The 19,820-nt window shown below is 54.1% G+C and overlaps 2 protein-coding genes across 2 annotated transcripts in view; one reads left to right on the top strand and one right to left on the bottom strand.

The window, feature by feature from the left end:
* Positions 1 to 7,939, top strand: part of CASKIN2 (CASK interacting protein 2) — a 30,568-nt gene extending 22,629 nt beyond the window's left edge. Inside the window, 13 exon segments of the mRNA XM_066331980.1 lie at positions 9 to 191; positions 602 to 723; positions 1,187 to 1,262; positions 1,372 to 1,401; positions 1,404 to 1,465; positions 1,658 to 1,760; positions 1,862 to 1,971; positions 2,197 to 2,335; positions 2,662 to 2,730; positions 2,733 to 4,079; positions 4,082 to 4,822; positions 4,937 to 5,246; positions 5,484 to 7,939. Coding sequence (XP_066188077.1) covers positions 9 to 191; positions 602 to 723; positions 1,187 to 1,262; positions 1,372 to 1,401; positions 1,404 to 1,465; positions 1,658 to 1,760; positions 1,862 to 1,971; positions 2,197 to 2,335; positions 2,662 to 2,730; positions 2,733 to 4,079; positions 4,082 to 4,822; positions 4,937 to 5,246; positions 5,484 to 5,580 — 3,389 coding nt within the window. The 3' untranslated portion in view covers positions 5,581 to 7,939.
* A 679-nt stretch (positions 7,940 to 8,618) lies between these two features.
* The window catches only part of TMEM94 (transmembrane protein 94), a 50,286-nt gene continuing 39,084 nt past the window's right edge, over positions 8,619 to 19,820 (bottom strand). Inside the window, 14 exon segments of the mRNA XM_066331979.1 lie at positions 8,619 to 11,333; positions 11,336 to 11,349; positions 12,173 to 12,203; positions 12,206 to 12,342; positions 12,582 to 12,675; positions 13,792 to 13,886; positions 14,160 to 14,314; positions 14,607 to 14,688; positions 15,156 to 15,241; positions 15,634 to 15,711; positions 16,223 to 16,412; positions 16,943 to 17,051; positions 18,471 to 18,570; positions 19,414 to 19,529. Coding sequence (XP_066188076.1) covers positions 11,278 to 11,333; positions 11,336 to 11,349; positions 12,173 to 12,203; positions 12,206 to 12,342; positions 12,582 to 12,675; positions 13,792 to 13,886; positions 14,160 to 14,314; positions 14,607 to 14,688; positions 15,156 to 15,241; positions 15,634 to 15,711; positions 16,223 to 16,412; positions 16,943 to 17,051; positions 18,471 to 18,570; positions 19,414 to 19,529 — 1,343 coding nt within the window. The 3' untranslated portion in view covers positions 8,619 to 11,277.

Below are 19,820 nucleotides of genomic sequence, written 5' to 3'. Positions count from 1 at the left end.
GAATGCAGGCATGGTTGTCCCCCGTGTGGCACCCGCGCAGCAGCGCCAGGGTCCCCCCGGGGCCCTCCCGGCCCTCCCTGGGGGGCTGCAGCACCTCCCTGAGGAGTGTCCACACCCGGCAGCCCCGAGCGGCCCAGCGGCCTTTGGTCACCTCACCCTAACCCGGACGGCCCCAGGCCCTGACAGCTCAGGTCAGGGGAGCATCTGCGGAGGGAGAGGGGCTGGGGACCTTCCCCTGTTCCCAGCCCTGCCTGGGCAGGGGCACAGGGGGAGGCTGTCCTTCCACCTCTCCATAGGGAAGCAGCCAGATGAGATGGAGCAGATGCAGGAAAAGGGACTTTCGGGAAGCCCTTAGAGCAGCCCCTTCTCTCCCTGTGTCTCAGCCCTCTGTGTGTCCCTTGCCAGCCCAGGTCACCCCTGTCTGTGTTGTGCATGCTGGGAGGTGGGAGGGAACTGATGCATTGTTTGTCACTAGAGGGATCTTGTTGGAGATCAGTGGCATCAGTGTGTTGGCACACAGGTCCTTGCTGGGGACCTCTGTGCCCTGTGTCACCCCCGATGCTGGGGAGCTGCTGACAGGCTCCCTACTTGCCCCAAGCAGCAGGAGACAGGAACAGCGTGGGCAGTGAGGGCAGCATCGGCAGCATCCGCAGCGCTGGCAGCGGCCAGAGCACCGAGGGCACCAATGGGCAGAGCACCAGCATCCTCATTGAGAATGCCAGGGTAGGCACCAGCCCCTGCTCCCCTGTGCTGCTCCCCTGTGCTGCTCCCTGTACTGCTTCAGGCTGGAGATGGAGCTCCATCCTCTTCCATGCCCCCTCCTAGCAAAGGACGGGCTGCTGGAGTAGAGTATCCTACACCAAACACCTACTTGCTGCCAGGACTCAGCAGGGAGGTGCTCCTGGGGGGATCCCAGTTGTTCCCCAAAGCACAAATGGCCTTTTTGAGTGGAGCTGGAGGCTGTGGTTGGCATCACACAGCATCTCTATCATGTGCTGTGTCACCTGAGAGGATAATAAAAGGCCCTGAGCCGAATCTTGCCCAGATCTCTGCTGGGGGCCAGCCTGTTGCTGGGAGAAGCTGTGACCAGCAGCCCAGCATGGGGACCCCCACTCTGCTCCTGGGAGTGTGACAAAGCTGGTCTTCAAGCTGGGTCCTTCCTGCACTCACTCCTCCTCTCCCTCAGCCTCTGCCCTCCACTGGTGACAACCTCCAGCAACACGTTTTGGGATCAGAGCCACACAATGGGACCTCCCCAACAGGTGAGGGCTGTCCCAACTCTGTGTGGCCCTGGGGACAGCTGTCCCTGCAGCCCTAGGGGCTGTTAACTGTTCAAGTGCCCCTGTGACAGTTCTCTCTACTTTCTGCCAGGGCCACAGGGCCTCCAAACCCCAGGCAGCTGCCCCCTGGAGACAGGGTCTTCTCCCACCAGTTCTTGCGTCCTGAGCAGCTCCTCGAGGGGAAGGTAACTAGAACAACTGGGGAATGGTGTGCTGGGTGAGGGCCATGTTTGGGGCACTCAGCCCAGCTCTCACTGGGAACACAGGGAACTGGGTCTTCAGGACACAAGTGGGTCTTGCCCAGGGAGATCCTGTCATCTTGCCTGGAGCAGTCAAGTTCTTTCAGCCCTTGCAGCTGTTCTGTGTCCTGTCCACAGGATGCAGAAGCCATTTACAACTGGCTGCGTGAGTTCCAGCTGGAGTCATACACTGCCAACTTCCTCAATGCTGGCTACGATGTCCCCACCATCAGCCGCATGACCCGGAGGTGAGGCAGGTCCTTCCCCACCCAGGGCTGCCAGCAGTGGGGACACACTGCCTCGGGCTCCCTGAGCCACTGCTGACCACGGCCCCACTCTGATCCCCTTAGGATCTGACAGCCATTGGCGTGACCAAACCAGGCCACAGGAAAAAGATCTCCACAGAAATTGGGCAGCTCAGCATTGCTGAGTGGCTGCCCAACTACATCCCGGTGAGTCCCTGGCACTGAGGCTTTGGTCACCCCCTTTCTTCAGGTCTTTTCTCAGAGCTCTCTGACCCCAGGACAGGACAGGAGGGGTCTGTAAGTGAATAGCTTTGACTGGATTAAAGCAGTCAAGAGACACCCTAAAAAAAGTCTCCTGGGCAGGGAGGGAATGCTAAAGGGAATGCTGTCCATTCCTTGATGCTCATGGCAGTGGCTCCATGCTCTTTCCAGGCTGACCTGATGGACTGGCTCAGTGCCATTGGGTTGCCCCAGTACCACAAAAAGCTGGTGAACAACGGCTACGATTCTATCACCATCGTGACGGACCTGACATGGGAGGATCTGCAAGAGATTGGCATCAACAAGCTGGGTGAGTCTCTCCTGCCATGCTGTGGTGGCCCAGGGCAGCCAAGTTTCCCACCCAGGTCCCCACACCCTGTTCTCCCTTAGGCTGGGAGGTGCAGGCATGTCCTGAGCACCAGGAAAGGGCCCTTCCTGGCAGTCCCTTAGAACTCTCCGTGGCCAGCTGGAGCTGGGCCCAGCTAGGAAGATGCCAGCAGTAGTTTGTCTCCCATAGGCAGAGTTTAGATAACCTTGAGGCCTTTGCCCCGGTGTGTGACATAACTACTACTCTTCTTGGCCTAGAAACAGGCCTTGGGGGTTGGAGCTGACCCAATGTCCCTTTCCTTCCTGCAGGCCACCAGAAGAAGATCATGTTGGCTGTCAAGAAGCTCAGAGACCTCCGCAAGAGCCTCAACCAAGCAGAGCAACTCTGGCAAGACGCAAAGTCCCTGGTTCCCTGGACATTGTCACCATTGAGTCTCTGGAGAACGGGGAGTGCCAGTCCCCACACACGCCCAAAATGACAACCTTCCAGGACAGTGAGCTCAGCTACGAGCTCCAGACAGCCATGTCCAACAGCTGCCATGACACACTTGGCATCAAGAGCAGCCAGGGAATGTCACGGAGCCAGGAGAGCATCGGGGTACGGTCGCGGGGCTCAGGGCACTCGCAGGACAACGTGCTGTCCCGGCGCCTCTCTAGCCCCTCTCAGGAGAGCCTGGGCAGCGGCGAGAGCAGCAGCAGCAGTGGGCAGTCCTTTGCAGCACCCTGCAGCAAGGAGAGCCCAGCCTGCCTGCCAGGCCGGCCCAGCCCAGAGCCCTACGGGAAGCTTGTGTCCCCCGAGGGGCTGAACGGCTTTGCCAATGGCAGCAGGGGCAGCCCTCTCAAGGAGAGGAACCTGCCCGAAGGCACGGACCAGTACGCCCGGCCCGTGCCTCAGAAAGGAGCCGGGACTCCAGCAGTCACTCCCTGTACTCCTCCCCAGACTCCCAGCAAGGGAACAGCCCCCTACGTCTTCATGTACCCACACGTCTCCCTGAAATCCCCAACAGCCCCATCTGTCCTGGGAGCAGAGCAGCCCAAGGCCCTGGCACACCCATACCCCTCCATCTCCCCTGGACAGAAGAGCAGCCTGCAGACGTCAGCCCAAAAAGGCTTCTCCTACCTGCACAGCCAGTGCGGCCCCACGGAGCCACCCACCAAAGCCCCCACGGCCGGGGAGCAGCACAGCGGGGGCGAAGGGCTGAAACACAAGAAGCGCTCGCACAGCCTGAACCGCTACGCGCTGTCGGATGGGGAGCACGAGGAGGAGGAGGAGGGGGCCCCCAGCAGCACGCTGGGGTCCTACGCCACGCTGACGCGGCGGCCGGGCCGCAGCCAGATGCCACGGGCCTGTCTGCAGGCCGACGCCAAGGTGACCCGCAGCCAGTCCTTCGCCATCCGGGCCAAGCGCAAGGGCCCTCCGCCGCCGCCTCCCAAGCGCCTCAGCTCCGTGTCCAGTGCCCTCGCTGCCGAGGCAGATGGCGAGCAGGCCCCCAGCCCTGAGCGGCAGCCCACAGCCCCTCAGGACGTGCTTGATGCAGGTGCCACCCCCAGTGGTGATAGCCGTGGCAGGACAGTGAAGAGCCTGGCGGCTGCGCTGGAGGGAACACCAAGTGTGAGTCCGTCCAAGCCCCTCCTGGCCCCAAAACCACGGCACCTGACTCAGGACTGTCTGCCCCGGGCAGATGCGGGTGAGGGGTCCCACGATGGCGGTGACGCCAGCGGTGCCACATTTCCAATGGCAGCAGGGACCCCTTTGAGAGCGGCAAGCCACGGAGACGGACAGTGAGTGAGCCCAGCGCTCCTATGACAGAGGTGGCTGCACAGGGGGAGCAGGAGGACGCCTGCTCAGACACAGAGGAGGAGGCCAAACCAGGGGTCTCCTCTTCGTCGTCCCAGAACAGCTCCAGCGAGTGCATCCCCTTTGCAGAAGAAGGCAATTTAACCATCAAACAGCGGCCAAAGCCCAGCGGGCATTCCAAGGCTGACGCAGCCATGCCGGACACGGAGCCTGGTTCTCAGCCGACAGAGCCCCAGGGCTCCGCTGGAAAGGAGGCAGCAGCCCCCACTGTGACCAAGGAGCCGCCCGTGCTGGAGTTCAACCTCACCGAGTCGGACACTGTGAAGCGCCGGCCACGCTTCAGGGAGCGGGAGCCGCTGCAGGCGGTGCTGAAGGCCTTCAGCATGGCGGGGCAGGCGGAGGCGGGCGGCACCCCCACGCCCCAGTATGCTCAGGCCCAGGCCGTGAGCATCGCGGGCCCTCCTGCCCCTGCCCCTGCCCCGGCATCGGCACCACAGCCCCTGCTGGCCGGGGATGCCTTTGACGATGACAGCGTGGAGTGGATTCGGATTGCTGAGATAGAGAAAAGCATCTTGTCGCTGGAAAAAGGGATGAAGAAGGCCCCAAGCTCCACCAAAGCCCCCAGCCCCACAGAGCTGGTTGGCACGGCTGTGCTGAGGACACCCACTCCAGGTATGGGGGCTTGTGGAGTTGTCTCCAAGGTGGTGGCAGGGCTCCCTTCCGTGTTGGTGTGGGAGATGAGGAGGACCTCTGCCACCACCTACCATGAGGCCCCTTCCTTTGCAGATGTCCCTGCCAAGCACACCTCTGTGGCATCCACCAAACTCGTCTTCTCTGGACCCAAGACCATCTACCAGCAGGTCCTGCAGCCCTCCCGCCACACTGTCGCTCCCTGGGCGGCCACTGAGGCAGTGCCAGATGTGATCGGGTCCCTGCCCAGTCCCGGCTCGCTGACACTGGAAACGGGCAGCAAGGTATCAGCAAAGCCTTTGGCAGCTGCCGCCCTGGCCCAGCAGCGGCTGGAGCAGACCAACTCCAGCCTGGCTGCCACGCTGCAGGCAGCCGAGAAGAAGATCACAGTGGAGGAGGCAGAGAGGTGAGGGAAATGCTGGGGCTGGGCCCCTCGAGGTGGGGTTGAGCAAGTTCCAGGGAGGGCAGGAGAAGGGCTGTGCACGGGCACATCGTGCCTGCACCACACAGGTGACACATGCTCAAGCCCAGCTCAGTGCTGAGCTGCTGCGGGTTGGATCCAGCCCGGCCAGACCTTCAGACCTTCCCCATCAGTAGCTGCAGCCTTTGAGCAGTGCTTTGACTCTCTCCTTTTCCTCCCCAGCCATCCTGGGACCGTGCACTCGGCCAAAAACATCTTGGAAGACATCAGCAACATGTTTGACGACCTGGCCGACCAGCTGGATGCAATGCTGGACTGAGGCTTGCTCCTTCCTTCCCCTCCCCGCCTCCGGCTGCTCCACCAGTGCCCGTCAGGATGGGGAGGAGCAGCTCCGGAGCCGAGCAGTGCCCGCAGGTCTCTCCAGCTGCCTCCCTCCCCACACTTTGCACTGCGGCTGGCAACAAAGCTGCCCTCCTTGCCCACCCCTGGCTCTGTGTCACACGTGACAGCATGGCATTTGGGCTGGTTTCCGAGGGGGTCAGGCATTTCCCACCAGACTGGCTGCAGGAGGAGAGCCCAGAGGGGCTGCACATGCAGTCCTGCCGGCCATGGAGAAGCCCTTGCTCCCTTGCACAAAGCTGAGGAGCCTCCACAAGGGACCTTTCTCTTTCCCCACTGCATTGTCGAGCTGCCTCTTATTATTTATCCCCTGCCAACAATGTGTCACAGGAGAGACCTCCCGGGCAGCCGCCACCACCACCGAGCTGGCGATTCACTGTGCAGCCCCAGCCAGGCCTGACAGCACTAAAAGAAGACAGGGCTTGTCGCAATTTGGCAGCTTGCAGAGCGAGAAGGAACCTTTCTGCTTTATTTGCTGCTTTTCCAAACGCGTCAGCGTCAGGCAGCGTGAAATCCGAGTGGATCGAAATCCCTCCAGTGGGACGCACAGACCCCTTAAGAGGGGGGTGGCAGAGCAGCGGATGCTCTGACACGGCCCTGCTGGACTTGGGAGCCTTCCTGCCCCTTCCCAGAGTGACGAGGATGGTGATGGCTGTGCCAAAAACCTGGGAATTTGGGCCAGTCCGTCTGGATCCTGCTGCTCAATGGAGTTTGCCCTCTGCCAACACCGTGCCTACGCAAACCCCTACCCTGGTCCTTACAGAGTGCAGCAGCAGCATGATGAGTGCTTTTAAAATTTTTTTCTCCCTTCCCTTATCCCTTTTCTTGGGAGAAAACGGTCCCTTTTCCCATTGCCCCTCCCTGCAGGGAGCTGCTGGCACAGACCCCGCCGTGAGCATTGTTCAACAGTAGCAGCGTTTGGGACGTGATCCTTGCCGGCGGCTCTGCAGCCCGGCGGGGGAGCTGACCCGGGATGCACCGGGGAATTCGGCCCGGGAGCTCCCGCGAGCTGGATGCGGCCACAGCCCGGGGCTGCAGCGGGGAACGGCAGTGGGAGCTCTGCATCCAGGCGGGAGGAGCGGCTGCATCGCTCCGAGACAGATTTCTCTCGCAGGATCTGCTCAGTAGTGCATAGCTAAATATGTCCAAGAGCCCCGAACTTGGCTGGCGCTCGGCATGCCAAACAAATGAAAGCATTGGAGCACCAGAAGGGAACTGAAGATTGTGCTGAAGTGCCATTTGCTACAAAAATTCCAAACAAAGGGAAAGAAAATTCCACATATTTCCTTCTTGGAAAAAAAATATCATCAATGCAAAACCAAACTGGAGAGGGAGGTGGTTGAGAAGGCAGTTGGGTCCCAGTCCTGTTGGGAGTGTGCAGCTGGATTGGACTGTTTGCAGCCCCTTGTGCTGTTGCGTGCATGGGAAGGTGAGCAAAGCCCACCTGAACATTCCTGAGGGTCTCTGCTCCTGAGGGCAGCTGTGCTGTGGGCTGCCCAGGCAAGAGGTGCCGGCCTGGTTTCTGGGCTGAAAAGCAAAGACAAAAACCCTGGAAAAAAACTAAAATCCCATCACTGTCTCCGGGACTTGAGGTCAGTGTGAGGCGGGTAAGACACTTCTTCCTTGGCTGATTTCTGTCCCACACTGAGTGTATCCACTGCCTGTGTCTGAGTGCCACATCATGGACATCATGTTTTCAAATAGCTACAACCAGTGGCACTTTATAAAGAGGTTCACAGAAACCTCTGATTTTTACTCTCACAAGTCAACCTGGGACAAGCCCAGTATTTTTTTCCGATGTTGATAAACTGTAAATGTGGGTTTTTTAAAGGCCAATGTATATATTTTAAATGTGATTTATTCTATATATTTACTAACCAGAACTGCAAGTCTTGGGTCAGGGATAAGAGGACACTGGGAGGGAGCTGCCACTGTCTGAGCCACCTGAGGGCAGCACAAGGCTGCTCTCATTGTCAATAAGGGAACTAAACATTTGATTTTGCAGAAGAATGCCTATTTTTTGAGCTCTAGATCTCTATTTTGAAGCTACTGTATGGTGTGTAAGTTATGTACACTGCAACTGGGACTAACTGACCCCAGCTGCACCTGCTCCGTGCAGCGACAGTGAGGGGAAAAAATAGCCCGTGTAATCACCAGGCTGACAACAGATTTTAAACCATCTGCTCTGTTTGTGTTAATCATGTGTTTTGTTTTCCACTAACATCCATTAAGATGAAATTCTATTAAATAGTGGGGCATATTTTACCCTTTTGATAGTTCTCCCTAGTCGTGTCATTTGTGTCCAATGGCACAAGCATGTCTCCTACTGCTTGAAGTCCATCCAGGATCAGCTTTATCCCATCCCTTGAGCGCTCCAGGGTTCCTCAGATAATCTCCCCTGGTGTGTCCCAGTCACCTCCTGTGAGGTTAATGCTCCGTGTGAGTCTCAGCACCATGGCAGCAGCGTGGTGAGAGCACTGGTGTCCTGGTGTCCACACCTCGCCCATGTGACACCTCCATGTGCCAGGCAGAGCATTCCTCCTCCTCGCCTGCTCAGAGTGTGGCCACTGTCCCCAGGGCCTGCTTTGCCCAGGACAAGCAGCCCAGGCCTCTTTATCCCACCACTGCTTGTCTCCAGTGCTCCCAGTGCTCTTGCAGTTCACCCTGACCTTTCACCCAATCCAGAGAGATTCAAACTGTGTCACCAGCCTTGGCTGAAGCAGTGCCTGGGATCCAGAAACCACCAGGTAAGCAAACTTACTCTGTAGGAAGAGGCTTTCAGAGATGGACAGATTTACCCAAAGCTGAGCAGAAAGTGGGGAAAAGGCCAGAACTGGATCCCAGGGGCATCAAGCTCTCAGGCTGTGTCCCTACAACAGGAAAATCACACCTTGTGACCCAGCAGCCACAGACATTTTTATCTCCTTATATTGCTGGGTGCAAACTCATTCCCAACTCTTGTGTGTGTTATCCAAGACAATCATTTATTGCCATTCATATACTGGATGCTTGTGGGTCTGGGGTTTGTTTCTTTTTTTTTTTTTTTTTTATACAATTTACAAGCTTTAATACAAATGAAATATTTTTACATACATCCCAAAAAATTTAATATAAAATATACAGCATTTAAAAACATCTTGATGTAGGAAATTTCCTTCTGAAGCCGTGCACACCGACCCTTAGACACTTCAGTGGCCTGAGGGAAGGGTGGGACTGGCAAGACCATCCTAAAGGCTCCATTTATACACTTTAGCTCCCTCCAAGTCTAGCTGGGGAAGGAGGGTGCAGGAAAATAAACATTTGTGATCACCCAGAGGAGGAAACCTTGAGGGTGCCGCCTCCAGAGGAAGGTGTGGCCAGCAGGAAGCCCTGGAATCTGCTGCTTTTTAACACCTACAACAGTTCATGGCACAGGGCAACAGCTGAGGTCTGGGGGGGGGAAAGCTGGGACAGCAGTGAGCAGCTCTGTGCTGCCTCTGACTCCAGCTCAGCTCAGCCACAGGAGGTGATATCCCACTTGTGACCCGACCCTGGCATCAGTGAGGAAAGCGGATTTCTCAGTGGCCAGGTGTCACAGATCTGGAGCTGGCATTTAGTGAATGGAGGCTGAGAAAGGTGCAGCTTTGTTCTCCCTGAGCCCTGCAGGTGCCAGGGAGTGAGGGCACAGTGCAGCCTGGCTGGCAGAGGTGGGCAGGAGAAGAGCCCTGTGCTCCCCAGGGAACTGCTGGCTCCTATCCCATGCAGTTCTGCCAGCATGGGATCTCCACATCTGCCTCCCAGCTGCAGGAACTGAGTCCAGGGCTTGGAACACCCCCAGCTGCCCCCCTCCAGCACCCTCAGAGTGTCCCCAGAGCTCAGGGGTTGGCTGTACCCAGCTCTGCTCCTCTACCAGCCCCACAGCAGGGTGAGGGTATTGCTTAGAGACACTCAGCCGTGTCCGTGCTCTCTGGTTATGCTGAAAAGTGAGGAAGACGAGGTGGAGCAGCAGGGCAGAGCTTGGGGGTTCCAGCCAGCTCCCTGCCTGCCCAGGAGGGACCAGCTGCCACTTGTTAATCTCTGGTACCAAGGAGGAACTAACAGACAAATATTGTAGTGTTAATGTTGGGACCAAAACCAGGGCTAGGATTTACCAGCTTTAGTCAGTGTTTAGAACTAGACTCAACATCTCCGTGAGCTGCAAATATTGTGGTAGCTAAGCCTGTGTGCTCCTGTGTGACTCCTGGCTGTCAGCCCACAACGGGACCAGTGATCCCAGTACAGATGGGGGCTGGTCAGAGCTCAGGAGCTTGTGTGTTGCACTGGGGCAGATCATGGTCTGCTGCAGCCCTCAGGGGAGGGTCTCCCCAAGGCAAATGAAGAGACCTCCAGAAAAACATTGAGCATGTGTTGCCCAGGAAGGTTGTGGCTGCCTCATCCCTGGAACTGTTAAAGGTCAGTTGGACAGGACTTGGAGCACCCTGGGACAGAGGAAGGTGTCCCTGCCCATGGCACAGTGCCTGTACCAGGAGGTGGAACAAGATAAGCTTTAAGGCTCCTTCTAACCCAAGCCATTCTGTGGTTCTGTGTGAAGGCATGAGCACAGAGGAGAGAGACTTCCCAGCACTATCACAGACAGACATGATTGAGGAGGGTTCCCTGTGCCTTGAGCAAGAACTGGATGCAACACAATCCTGGGATTGCGAGACATTTGCCAGCTCTGTATTAGTCACAACTGCAAGTTGCAGATATCCTGCCTGGAAAGACATCCTCTTCCTCTAGGGTGGGATAGTCAGGGCTCAGGCTTTATCTCAAGCTGTGGTTTTCTCAAGCAGGCACATTACTGAAGCAGAACAGCAGTTTGGATCACAAACAGGAGAACAGCAATAAAACCTCTCTGGGGGTTGTTAAAGAAGATAAAAGCTGGTTCAACAGGGCTGCAGGAAGCTGAGCCATGCTGGCTCCCTGCAGGCAGGCAGAGCTGCTGCCCCTCTGCTCCAGACCAGAGGATCACAGGCAGCTTTTCCCAAAGCCCTGTCTCATCCCTCTTCTGACACAGGGCTGTGACAGTGACACTAGAGGGCAGGGCTGGCTCAGCTCGGCTGTCCAGAGACCCTTCCCACTGTCCCCTCGGGAATGTGAGCTCCCAGCACTGTTGGGACTGCTCCTTTGCCCCGGGACACAGGGCAGGGAGGGCATGCACAGGCATGCACACACGGAAAGCAGGCAGAGGTGGAAAACCAAAACGGGTTTCAATAGAGATCTCCTGCTTCAGCAGCCCTACTGGCCCCAGATTCTCCTGCCAGGCCCAGGAAACCCATCTGCTCACAAAGAGGAAAGGAACCACTTCATTTTAGCATCACCATGACACTAACAAATGCCTCTAGTAATAAATAAATAAAGGAAGAGCAGCCTGAACAGGCACCAGAGCTTGCAGGTTCCTGTGAGGGTATTGGCAGGCTGGGAAGGGGCTGCATACCTATGGGGGGAATCCCTGCCCGGGGCCCAGGAAGGTGCAGATGTAGTTTTGCCACGAGGCTGTCTGGTTTGCATGTGTGACGAAAACTCCCTGAGCCTTTGGTGCAGCCACTCTCCCAGTGGCTTTTTGGCTCTGGCTCCAGGGAACTTGAGCTGGGTGCTTTTAAAATGGCGAATTCATTCCCAACTTGGTTTCAAACTGCAACTTCTGCCTCTTTGGTAACGGACACGGACCCTGGAGAAGAAGAAAAAGTCAGTATACAGAGGGGTGAAAGCTAAGACTGCCTCATTGCTATTCCTGAGCTGCTAGGCCAAGAAGCAGGGATACCCCTGGCCTGGGCACTGTGGTAGCCTGGAAGGAGAATCAAATCCAGAAAGCAACCCAGGGTCTCAGTTCTACCCCATCCAGCCAAATCCCATCTCCAGGGACACCAGACACAGCACAGAAAGGTCCAGAAGCTTTGCAGGAACTGAGGTGGTGTCTATCCCCATCAGGGCTCCCTGTAATCCCTGCTGCTTTGCCTCCCAGCCCATTTCCTGAGTCAATGTTCATTAAGGTTGACTCCCAGCTCCAGCTGCTCCCTGTGCTGGGAAGAACAGCCAGTCACTTTGCCTGCTACTCATTCTTGGCTTCAGCCACTTCCCGTGAAAACGAGTCCCACAGTTCAGGCTCTGTGTGAAGGCACATTTCCTCTGCTGTGATTCAACACCTCTGTCCTCATGGGACAAGATGGAGAGAACAGCCCTCCCCAAATCCACACTGGTGTTGCACAGACCTTGGCTGTCTCCCTCCCTTTGGTTTGAGATAAGGAAATTTTGTTCTCCCTTCCTGCTCCCAATCACTGCCACTGCCCTCTCTGACCCTCCTTCCTCTCCTGCTTCCTCCCTGGGAGAGGAACGTGGGCCTGCACACAACAGCCAGGTGATTTACACAATGCAGTCAGCTTTTCCTTTTTGTTCCCCACCCTGTTCCCTGGGCATCATTAGTGTTTGCAGCTCAAGGCCAGGCTGGAGGGAGGCTTCAGCCCTTTCTCCCCATCCTCCCTCCAACCCCATACCTGATTTCATGCAGCTTGACAATCTCATGATGATAACCACAAGGACCAAGGAAAGAAAACCCAGGAGCCATGAGACTGGAGAGATGGAGACGTGGTTAAAGGTCAAAGACGAGTTGAGGTTTTCCCAGAGTTTCAGGTCCAGCACAGTCTGTGCCACTTGCCCCAGCACTCTAAGATGAAAAACAGACACAGCAAATCTCAGCAGACCTGACAAGCTTCCCAGGATTTGCAGATCAGGATTCAAGCCCAAAATAAATGCTCACAACAGAGATCCTCCACCAGTTCACCAGTGGAGATGAATTGCCATGTACTTGATTCTCCTCAGCACCAGCAAACTGGTGCTGGAGTGGGCCTGGGGCCCTCCTTGCTCCAGCGTCCTGGAACACCTCCCCAGGGCCTGGGTACTCACACAACAGCCACAGTGAGCGTCCACCAGCGGTTGGAGAGGGGGCTCTTCTTCCAAAGGGGCTTGGTGCGATGGACGTGGGTGATGGATATGAACACTGCAAGGAAAAGGAGGTCATTTAGCATCTCACACAGAACAGCACTTTACAAGGTACATCAACACCTGTTTCTCCTAAGGAATATGGGGTTCATGTCCCTGGAACCAGCCTACCATTCAAGGCTCTTTCAGACCAGGCTCCTCACAGCAATTCCAAGTCCCTGGAATGCAGGTGGGGGCAGTGCAGTGGTTGTAGTGCACACAGTTACTCACTATAAGGTTGGTTCACAGCCTGGGAGCTAAAACAGAGCAGGCAAAGGCCCAGGTCTGGGGAGTGGGACAGGGGTGAGTGTGCCCTTGTTCCAGGGCTGCAACAGAGGAAAGCTCCAGCCCAGAGAGAGATTTTGCCAGAGACCCAGGGCTGTCTGTACAGGACTGAGCATTTGCTCAGCTTTTACTTGGGTTCTTCCAAACAGCTGCCAGGCAAAGAACGCCTGTCTTGCCTCGGTGGTCTGAGGGACATGAAAGTACTGCAACCCACTCTCTCCAAAGCTGGAGATCAAATCAGGAAGCATTTCTGTTGGACTGGACACCTGGATATCTCAACACACAGTGCTCTGTGCAGCACCATGGGACATAAGGGAGCTGAGACCTTTCAGCGTTGTCAGGGAGCAGCTGGACCTGCTCTGCCAGGCAGTGGGTGCAGGTGATGAGGGTCAGCCAGGAGCTGGCTTCATGCTCCTCCAGAGGGTTTAAGAAGGCTTCCAGCTCTCAAAGTGTCATAGCTGCATCAGTGCCTTTTGTGGGAGGGCAGTGGGGTACTTCACAGAATAGCAGCAGAGATATAAACACTTTTGAAGCAGGGAATATTTTTGGAGAGCTACAGGTGCTGCTACTGACTTTCAAGAATGCAAAAGGGATTTGGGTCTTCTGGTGAGACTGGACAGAACCAGCACTTCACCAGGCTGGTAGGAAGCAGAATCAATTCTGAGGGTGTTATCTTTAATCTGTCAGGGTAATTTAGTGAGACAGGGGGATTTGTGCCTGTGCTGTGAGGCCACTGCCATGTCTGCTTCTATCAGGGAGTTTGTGCTCTGGCATAGTGGGCAAAGAAAGAGACAGAGGATGTAATTTTCCCCCCAGAGCAGGGAATGGGGTTCTGGGAACAGGGACTTACCTGTGTGTAAAACAATCAGGCCAGCTGTGAGCTTCTGGGCTACCAGGAGAGCATTGGAAAATGTCCCAAACCAGTCAGGAGTACCGTAAGCATTGCTAGTGAATGAGAGGACACAGGAAAGTCAGCAGTGGCACTTAACTGTGTGAGCTGTTCCCACCAAGGCCATGTCCTCCTTTAACAGCTGAGGGACCTGTGTGTGAGCTCAGGCTACCTTGGTACCAGGAGGGTGACAGGGGCATGATGTAGCTGTCAAGGCTACAGCCCTGGTGGGTCATGGAAGAGGCTGAAACTTGTTAGAGGAATGGAATCAGTCCTCCTTGGAAAGGGCAGGAGCAGTAGGGATGTGTGTGCCAGGCCCAGTTCCTCACCTGTGCAGCATGATGGAGGAGCAGGCTGTGAGGTTTAGGCTGGTGGTGTTCACTGCTTTGCAGGACTCATGCAGGGTGAACCCGAAGCAGATGAGGCAGGAACAAATTGTCAGGCTGAATTTCAGCAGGAAGCAGAGCAGGAAGTAGTGCTGAGTCTGTGAATAAGGGAAAGGAAGGAGGATGAGGGCATGTCATTGCTACAACCTCCTCCCCAAGGACCATCAGAGAATCAGTGGCTGCAAAAGACAAGCTGTAGTACAGATGAGATGCTGCACTGAGGGTCTGCCCTCTGGGCATGCTGGAAGAGGGGATTCCCTCCCTGGTTCATACCATGGATCAATTTACTGAGCAAGCTAGGAAGGCACAGGGCCTCAGCTATGCATCAACACTGGGACAAAAATGAAGAGAAAAATGCGTGGACAATTTAAATCTGAGGGGGCCACCTACCTTCTTGGGAATGGAAGTCAAGTTTTTTCCTGTTGCCATGGTCATGATGGAGCTGTGGGGAGGCTTGCCCAGGAGCGAGATACTGGAGAAAGGTAAGTCAAGTGTCTCAGTAATGTGTTCAGGCACCAAAGCTATTGTGCTTTTATCTAACATTTGAACACAAATAAGCTACTCAGACTGCTTGAAGCATTGGGACTTATCTTTACATATGCCATAAAAGGTGTTATTCATGGCAGGTGCAGACAGAGAAAGAAGTGACTTCCAAAAGTATGAGGGAGAAAAAAAACCAACCACCTGTGGTACCTTGGCCTCCACCTGACACCCCAGACTTTCCATCACACGAGGCAGGGGTTAACACAGCAGCACACAAATGCTCCTGTCACTGTTTCCAAGCACCTTGTCAAAGCAGGTGCTTGGAATAATCCTTGCAGCATTCTTAGCATGCTGTGGGTGAAGTCAGCTTTCTTTTAGCACGGACACAGCGAGGCTGAGGGAGTGGTCTGGGCACCCTGTGGGGAGTGGGAGGAGATTCCACCCTGACAGACTCACCTGAGCAGTGGGTAGCAGAAACAGGAGAGCCACACGATGTCTGTGGTACTGAGGATGGGGGGCAGCTGCACCAGGCAGGAGAGGAACTGGACAGAAACAACCCAGAGTGAAAGAGCATGAGCAGAGCTAGGACAGACTTGTTACCCAAAATGCTGCTATCTTCCCCTGAAACACTGGGCTGAGCTGGTAACTGGGCTGCTACTGCACAGCCCCTCCATATGTTCCTGTGGCAGGAGCTGCAGGAGATCCTTTTCTCCAGGGAAAAAGGGTTTGAAAGTAAATATATCAAGATGAGGGAGAAGGAGCAGCGCAGGCTGAGATCACAAAGTCTCCATGTCTAACTTCCCCAAACGCACTGCATAAACCTGACTGAAGGCCACGTTCCTCTCCTCAGGCTGCCCCACTGAGGCCACCCATATCCATGTGAGCCCTCCTGTCCTCTGAGCTAAATGCTGTCCCAAGCCAGGCCAGGACTCACCTGAATGACAACCAAGGTCAGCTGGCACTGCAGCAGGAAGAGGAAACACTTGCGGATGCCATACGTCGCATGCCTGGCCTGGAAGGAAGCACAAACCCTCAGAGCCCTGCTGGGAGCAGCTGCCAGCCAAGAGCAGTTATGGCAGGCAAGGACAGAACATGTGGCCGGCAGGGGAAGTGGGAGGGGAGAGGATCTGGACACAATGAAAGCAAAAAGGGAAGGTCTCTTGCCTACATGGAGAGGTTCTGAAGGAAAGGCAGGATTTAGCCAAGGGTTTTCCTGGCTTTTCTGGGGTTACACTTCTCCTTAACACTGCACTGTTGTCTGGCTAGAGATCTCTGCAAGATTATACTTCATCCAGATGAACAATATTGATGTTCTGTTGCCACAAGGCACCATTTCCAAACCATTCTCTACACCATGGACCAGGAGGACCAGGCATGAAGATTCTCCCTCTTGTGTTCCTGGACAAAAGCCAGGAGACACAAGCAAGCTCCTGCTGGCAGCATTGTGGGCATCTCAAGTAGAATGCTCATGTGAGCTCCTGGCTCTGCTCCTTGCAGAGTGCAGAGGGGGTTGTTTGGCTCACCTGCTCTATGAGCCTGATGATGCTGGTGCTCTCTTCTTGGCGGAAGGACATGGAGCAGGGCAGGCTGTTGAGCTGCCCTGAGAGCTGCAGTGGGGTGAGCTCCTCAGAACCATTGCTCAGGGTGGTGCTGGTGGCATAGCCAAAGGTCTCCCAGGAGCAGCGGGATGGGTAGAGAGGGTCCAGGGCTATACTGCAAGGACAACACAGGGGTGTTGGTGAAAGGCCTCATCCCAGGAAGGAAACTCTCACTGCAGTCCAGCTTGGAAAGACACACTATGTTGTATACCTTGCTCAGGTAGAGAAGCCTGAGCTATAACATGAAATTAGGATCAATCTCTCTAGACTTTCAGTTATTCAAAAAGAAATAATGAACATATTTGGGTTTGCGGCACAAGGTCAACAAATTGGCTGATCCATGGGGTAATTCACTCTTTCAGCCAATGGGAAGCATCTGTAATGGCAGTTGGGGCACAACAGTCCAGCATGCAACAGAGTATCTTCCTTTCAGACATGGAAATACCCTCTGTGTGTCAAGGGCCTTAAACAGACATCCCCATCCAGTGCCTCCAAATCTCCCTCTTGGAGAGAAATGCAGCTAAAAATGGACAGAGCAATTGTGAGCACCTCCCTGCACAATTCACAGGTGTGGTGTGACCCAGGGCTGGGTACTTGCTACAGTCAAGGCCAAGGCAGCTGGAGGAGGAATAGAGCCTGCCCCACCTGATATCACTCTGTAGGAAGAGGCAACTGTTCCGAAGGTTGGCAGAGCTTCCCAGACAGCAGGTCACCTCCCCGTACTCCTGCATGATCTTGATCATCTCACACATGGCTGCAGAGGGACAGAAGGAGCAATAGTGTGTTAGGTCATTATGCACACAAAAATGTAGTGTTTTGCACCCTTTCCAATCTGGCTAACAAACAAATCCTTTAAAACTGCCCCATCTGATACTCACCACTTGTGTACATTGAGATGATCCATAGTCAAAGCACACAATTAGACAGTTAATTAACTACAGACCAGGTGCTCTCTATACCTGCCACTGCAGGAATTGACCTGTGGTTCACAAAACTATGACCCAGAGATTTGTGTCTCCAGCACACCTCTTTCAGACCAGAGCTGTAGGTACAGCCTAGGTGAATAAAACAGCTTCAGCATCAAATGGTCCAATTAGAAAACAGTGGAAATGAGATAAACCTAAATGATTCAAACGGAAAATAAATACAGTGTTTCAAACTCTGCTCAGCAGTAGTGTTGCTGCAAGTCTAAAGGAAGGGAGGGAATGTAACAAACCACTCCAAAAGCAGTGCCACACTTAGCCATACTCAGAGCCAGTCCCCTTTCCTGGACTCCCACTCACCACCACCACCTCTACCCTTTATCAATATGTTTATTGACATCTCCAGGGCCTCTGAGTCAAAGCTGTGGTTTGATTTTAGTTCTGTATCTCCATGCACAATGCTCTTTGTATATCTGGATTTTCTAGAATGCTCCAGGCAAAAAACCCCAAACCTCCCCTCTGCAGATTCCCTTGTAAACACCTTCACTAAATGCCTGGTGCACAAAGCCCTGCAGCACAGTGAGTGGCTGGGGTCAAGTGAGGAGCTGCCACTTCTGTCAAACAGAGAGAGGAAATTTGGGCACAAAGTGTGAAGGCAGGCTGGACTATGATTGACACGCTGGAAACTGTGACCAGAGGTACTAAAATGGTAAATCATGATGATGCTCCACACTTACTGGAGACTTGGCAGGTATTTGCCAGTTGTGCACTCAGCCCCTTTCTTTAAGTAATACCTCAGAGAGAGAGAGAGAGGGAGAAATTTTGTCCTTTCTTTTCTTGCAATCAAAAACTGCAAAGCAGCAGAAGGTGTTCACAGCAACTGCTAGGGGAAAATTCTGGGAAGTGCTTTCTGAGTTATGTAAGAGTTGTAAGCAGAGATCAAAGTCTCCTGGTACACTGATAACACTTATTTAATGAAAGGCAGTAGCATTTTGGATGTTTGCTTTCTGTGTCTCTTATGAATGCAAACTGAAAGGAGTGGTTCTCAGCCCAATTCAGCAGCTGGGCAACAGCTGCACTAAGATTCAGTTAACACCTGGCTCCCCACAGGTAACAACAGAGGGTAATAATCAGTATGTCCTTCTAGATTTCTGGAATGTATCTCCTTCCCTTCACCCATGTCCACACTTGGCTGAGCCAGACCAAGGAGGTGGGGAAGGAATTCATGGACAGTAGGAAAGGTCACTTACTCTCTGGTGTGCAGTCTGTGAACAGGGGCACCAGCAAAGGCACGTTGTCAATATTCTGCAGGTGAGGTCTCACCTGGTGGATCCCCCGGGGAAGTTTGGCCTGAGAAAGGACAGATTAGGCACAGAGTATGAGAGAGGCATTTCAGAGGGTACTGCTGAAATGAGAATGATGATTCCTAGAATTATGCAAGTTTAAGATGGGATACAAATTCATGTTCCTGCAGACAGAACTGGCTTTCCTAAGCCCCTGTCAAAAGTTTTCTGATGAAGTTCTACACCGACCTGCCAAGCTGCTTGTGCTTGCCCTCAGGGTTTGTAAGGTCAGTGTGACAAACCTGTGCTCAAGGATTTTTAAGGATTTTTTTGCCTGTGTTGAGAATGTAGTTGGACACATCTGCTGTCTTCCAGCAACTGGATCTATTTCAATTCCAGCCACATCAACCTGCAGCAAGGCAAGAATAGTTCTTGCCTTCTAAAACCAGGCCTAAAAGATTTTTTTTTAATCTGTATCTCTGATATTCCTGCAATCTCTGCTGATCATGTGTGAGGTCTTTATGAAGCAGGAAGGGCTTGTCTCACACTCTGACCACTGTGGCTCACAACTGGGGGAAAGAGTGTTTCTTCTGTCTGAATGGAAAGGGGGATGCTCCTACGCCCTGCCCAACCCACGGGACCCAGAGGAACTGAGATGCAGCTCTCAAGGTTACCCTATATTTGGTAACCTCCATTCCTAAACTCCAAAGCAAAGAGCTGTTCAGCAAAAGTAACTAACAGAGAATCCCAAATTTCCCAGGCTCTAGAGATCAAGCTGGAAGAGGGTGAGGGAAATCAGGAGTCCCAATGTAAACCAATCTCCTTCAAAGAGGAACTTCCTCTTGGAGTGAAGAGGTGACACTCCTGACCATGACAACAGTAGAAGGTGTACAGGGCAAGGGGCCCTCACCCTGTTACAGTCCTCCAGGAAGCTGGGGATGTCACTGTCTGTTGGCTGAAAGCTGATGAGATCCGAGTGCCCTTCCTCTTCCATCAGCAGGAGCCCCTCCACATCATCTCGAGAAACTGGAGCAGAGAGAAGCAGCATAAACAACAATCACAAACCTGCCTCTGCCACCCCTGTGCCACCCATGTGGGACATGCACGTGGCACTGCAGAAGCCAGGAAACGTGAGGCCTGATTTCTGGGTTAGCAACACTCAGATCTCCACTCAGTCATCTAAAATGCAGTATTTTTAGATGACTAATCTGTTCAGAGGTAGATATGTGAGCTCTTTTGAGACAGGATACTTTATCTGTTCTGCTGTCCTTCTAGGGGAAGAGAATAAAATCCCAGCTGAAGTAAGAAAAAAAACCA

The sequence above is a fragment of the Sylvia atricapilla genome, chromosome 18 (assembly GCF_009819655.1).
Source record: "Sylvia atricapilla isolate bSylAtr1 chromosome 18, bSylAtr1.pri, whole genome shotgun sequence".
NCBI lineage: Eukaryota > Metazoa > Chordata > Aves > Passeriformes > Sylviidae > Sylvia > Sylvia atricapilla.
This window is presented reverse-complemented; position numbering and strand designations above follow the sequence as displayed.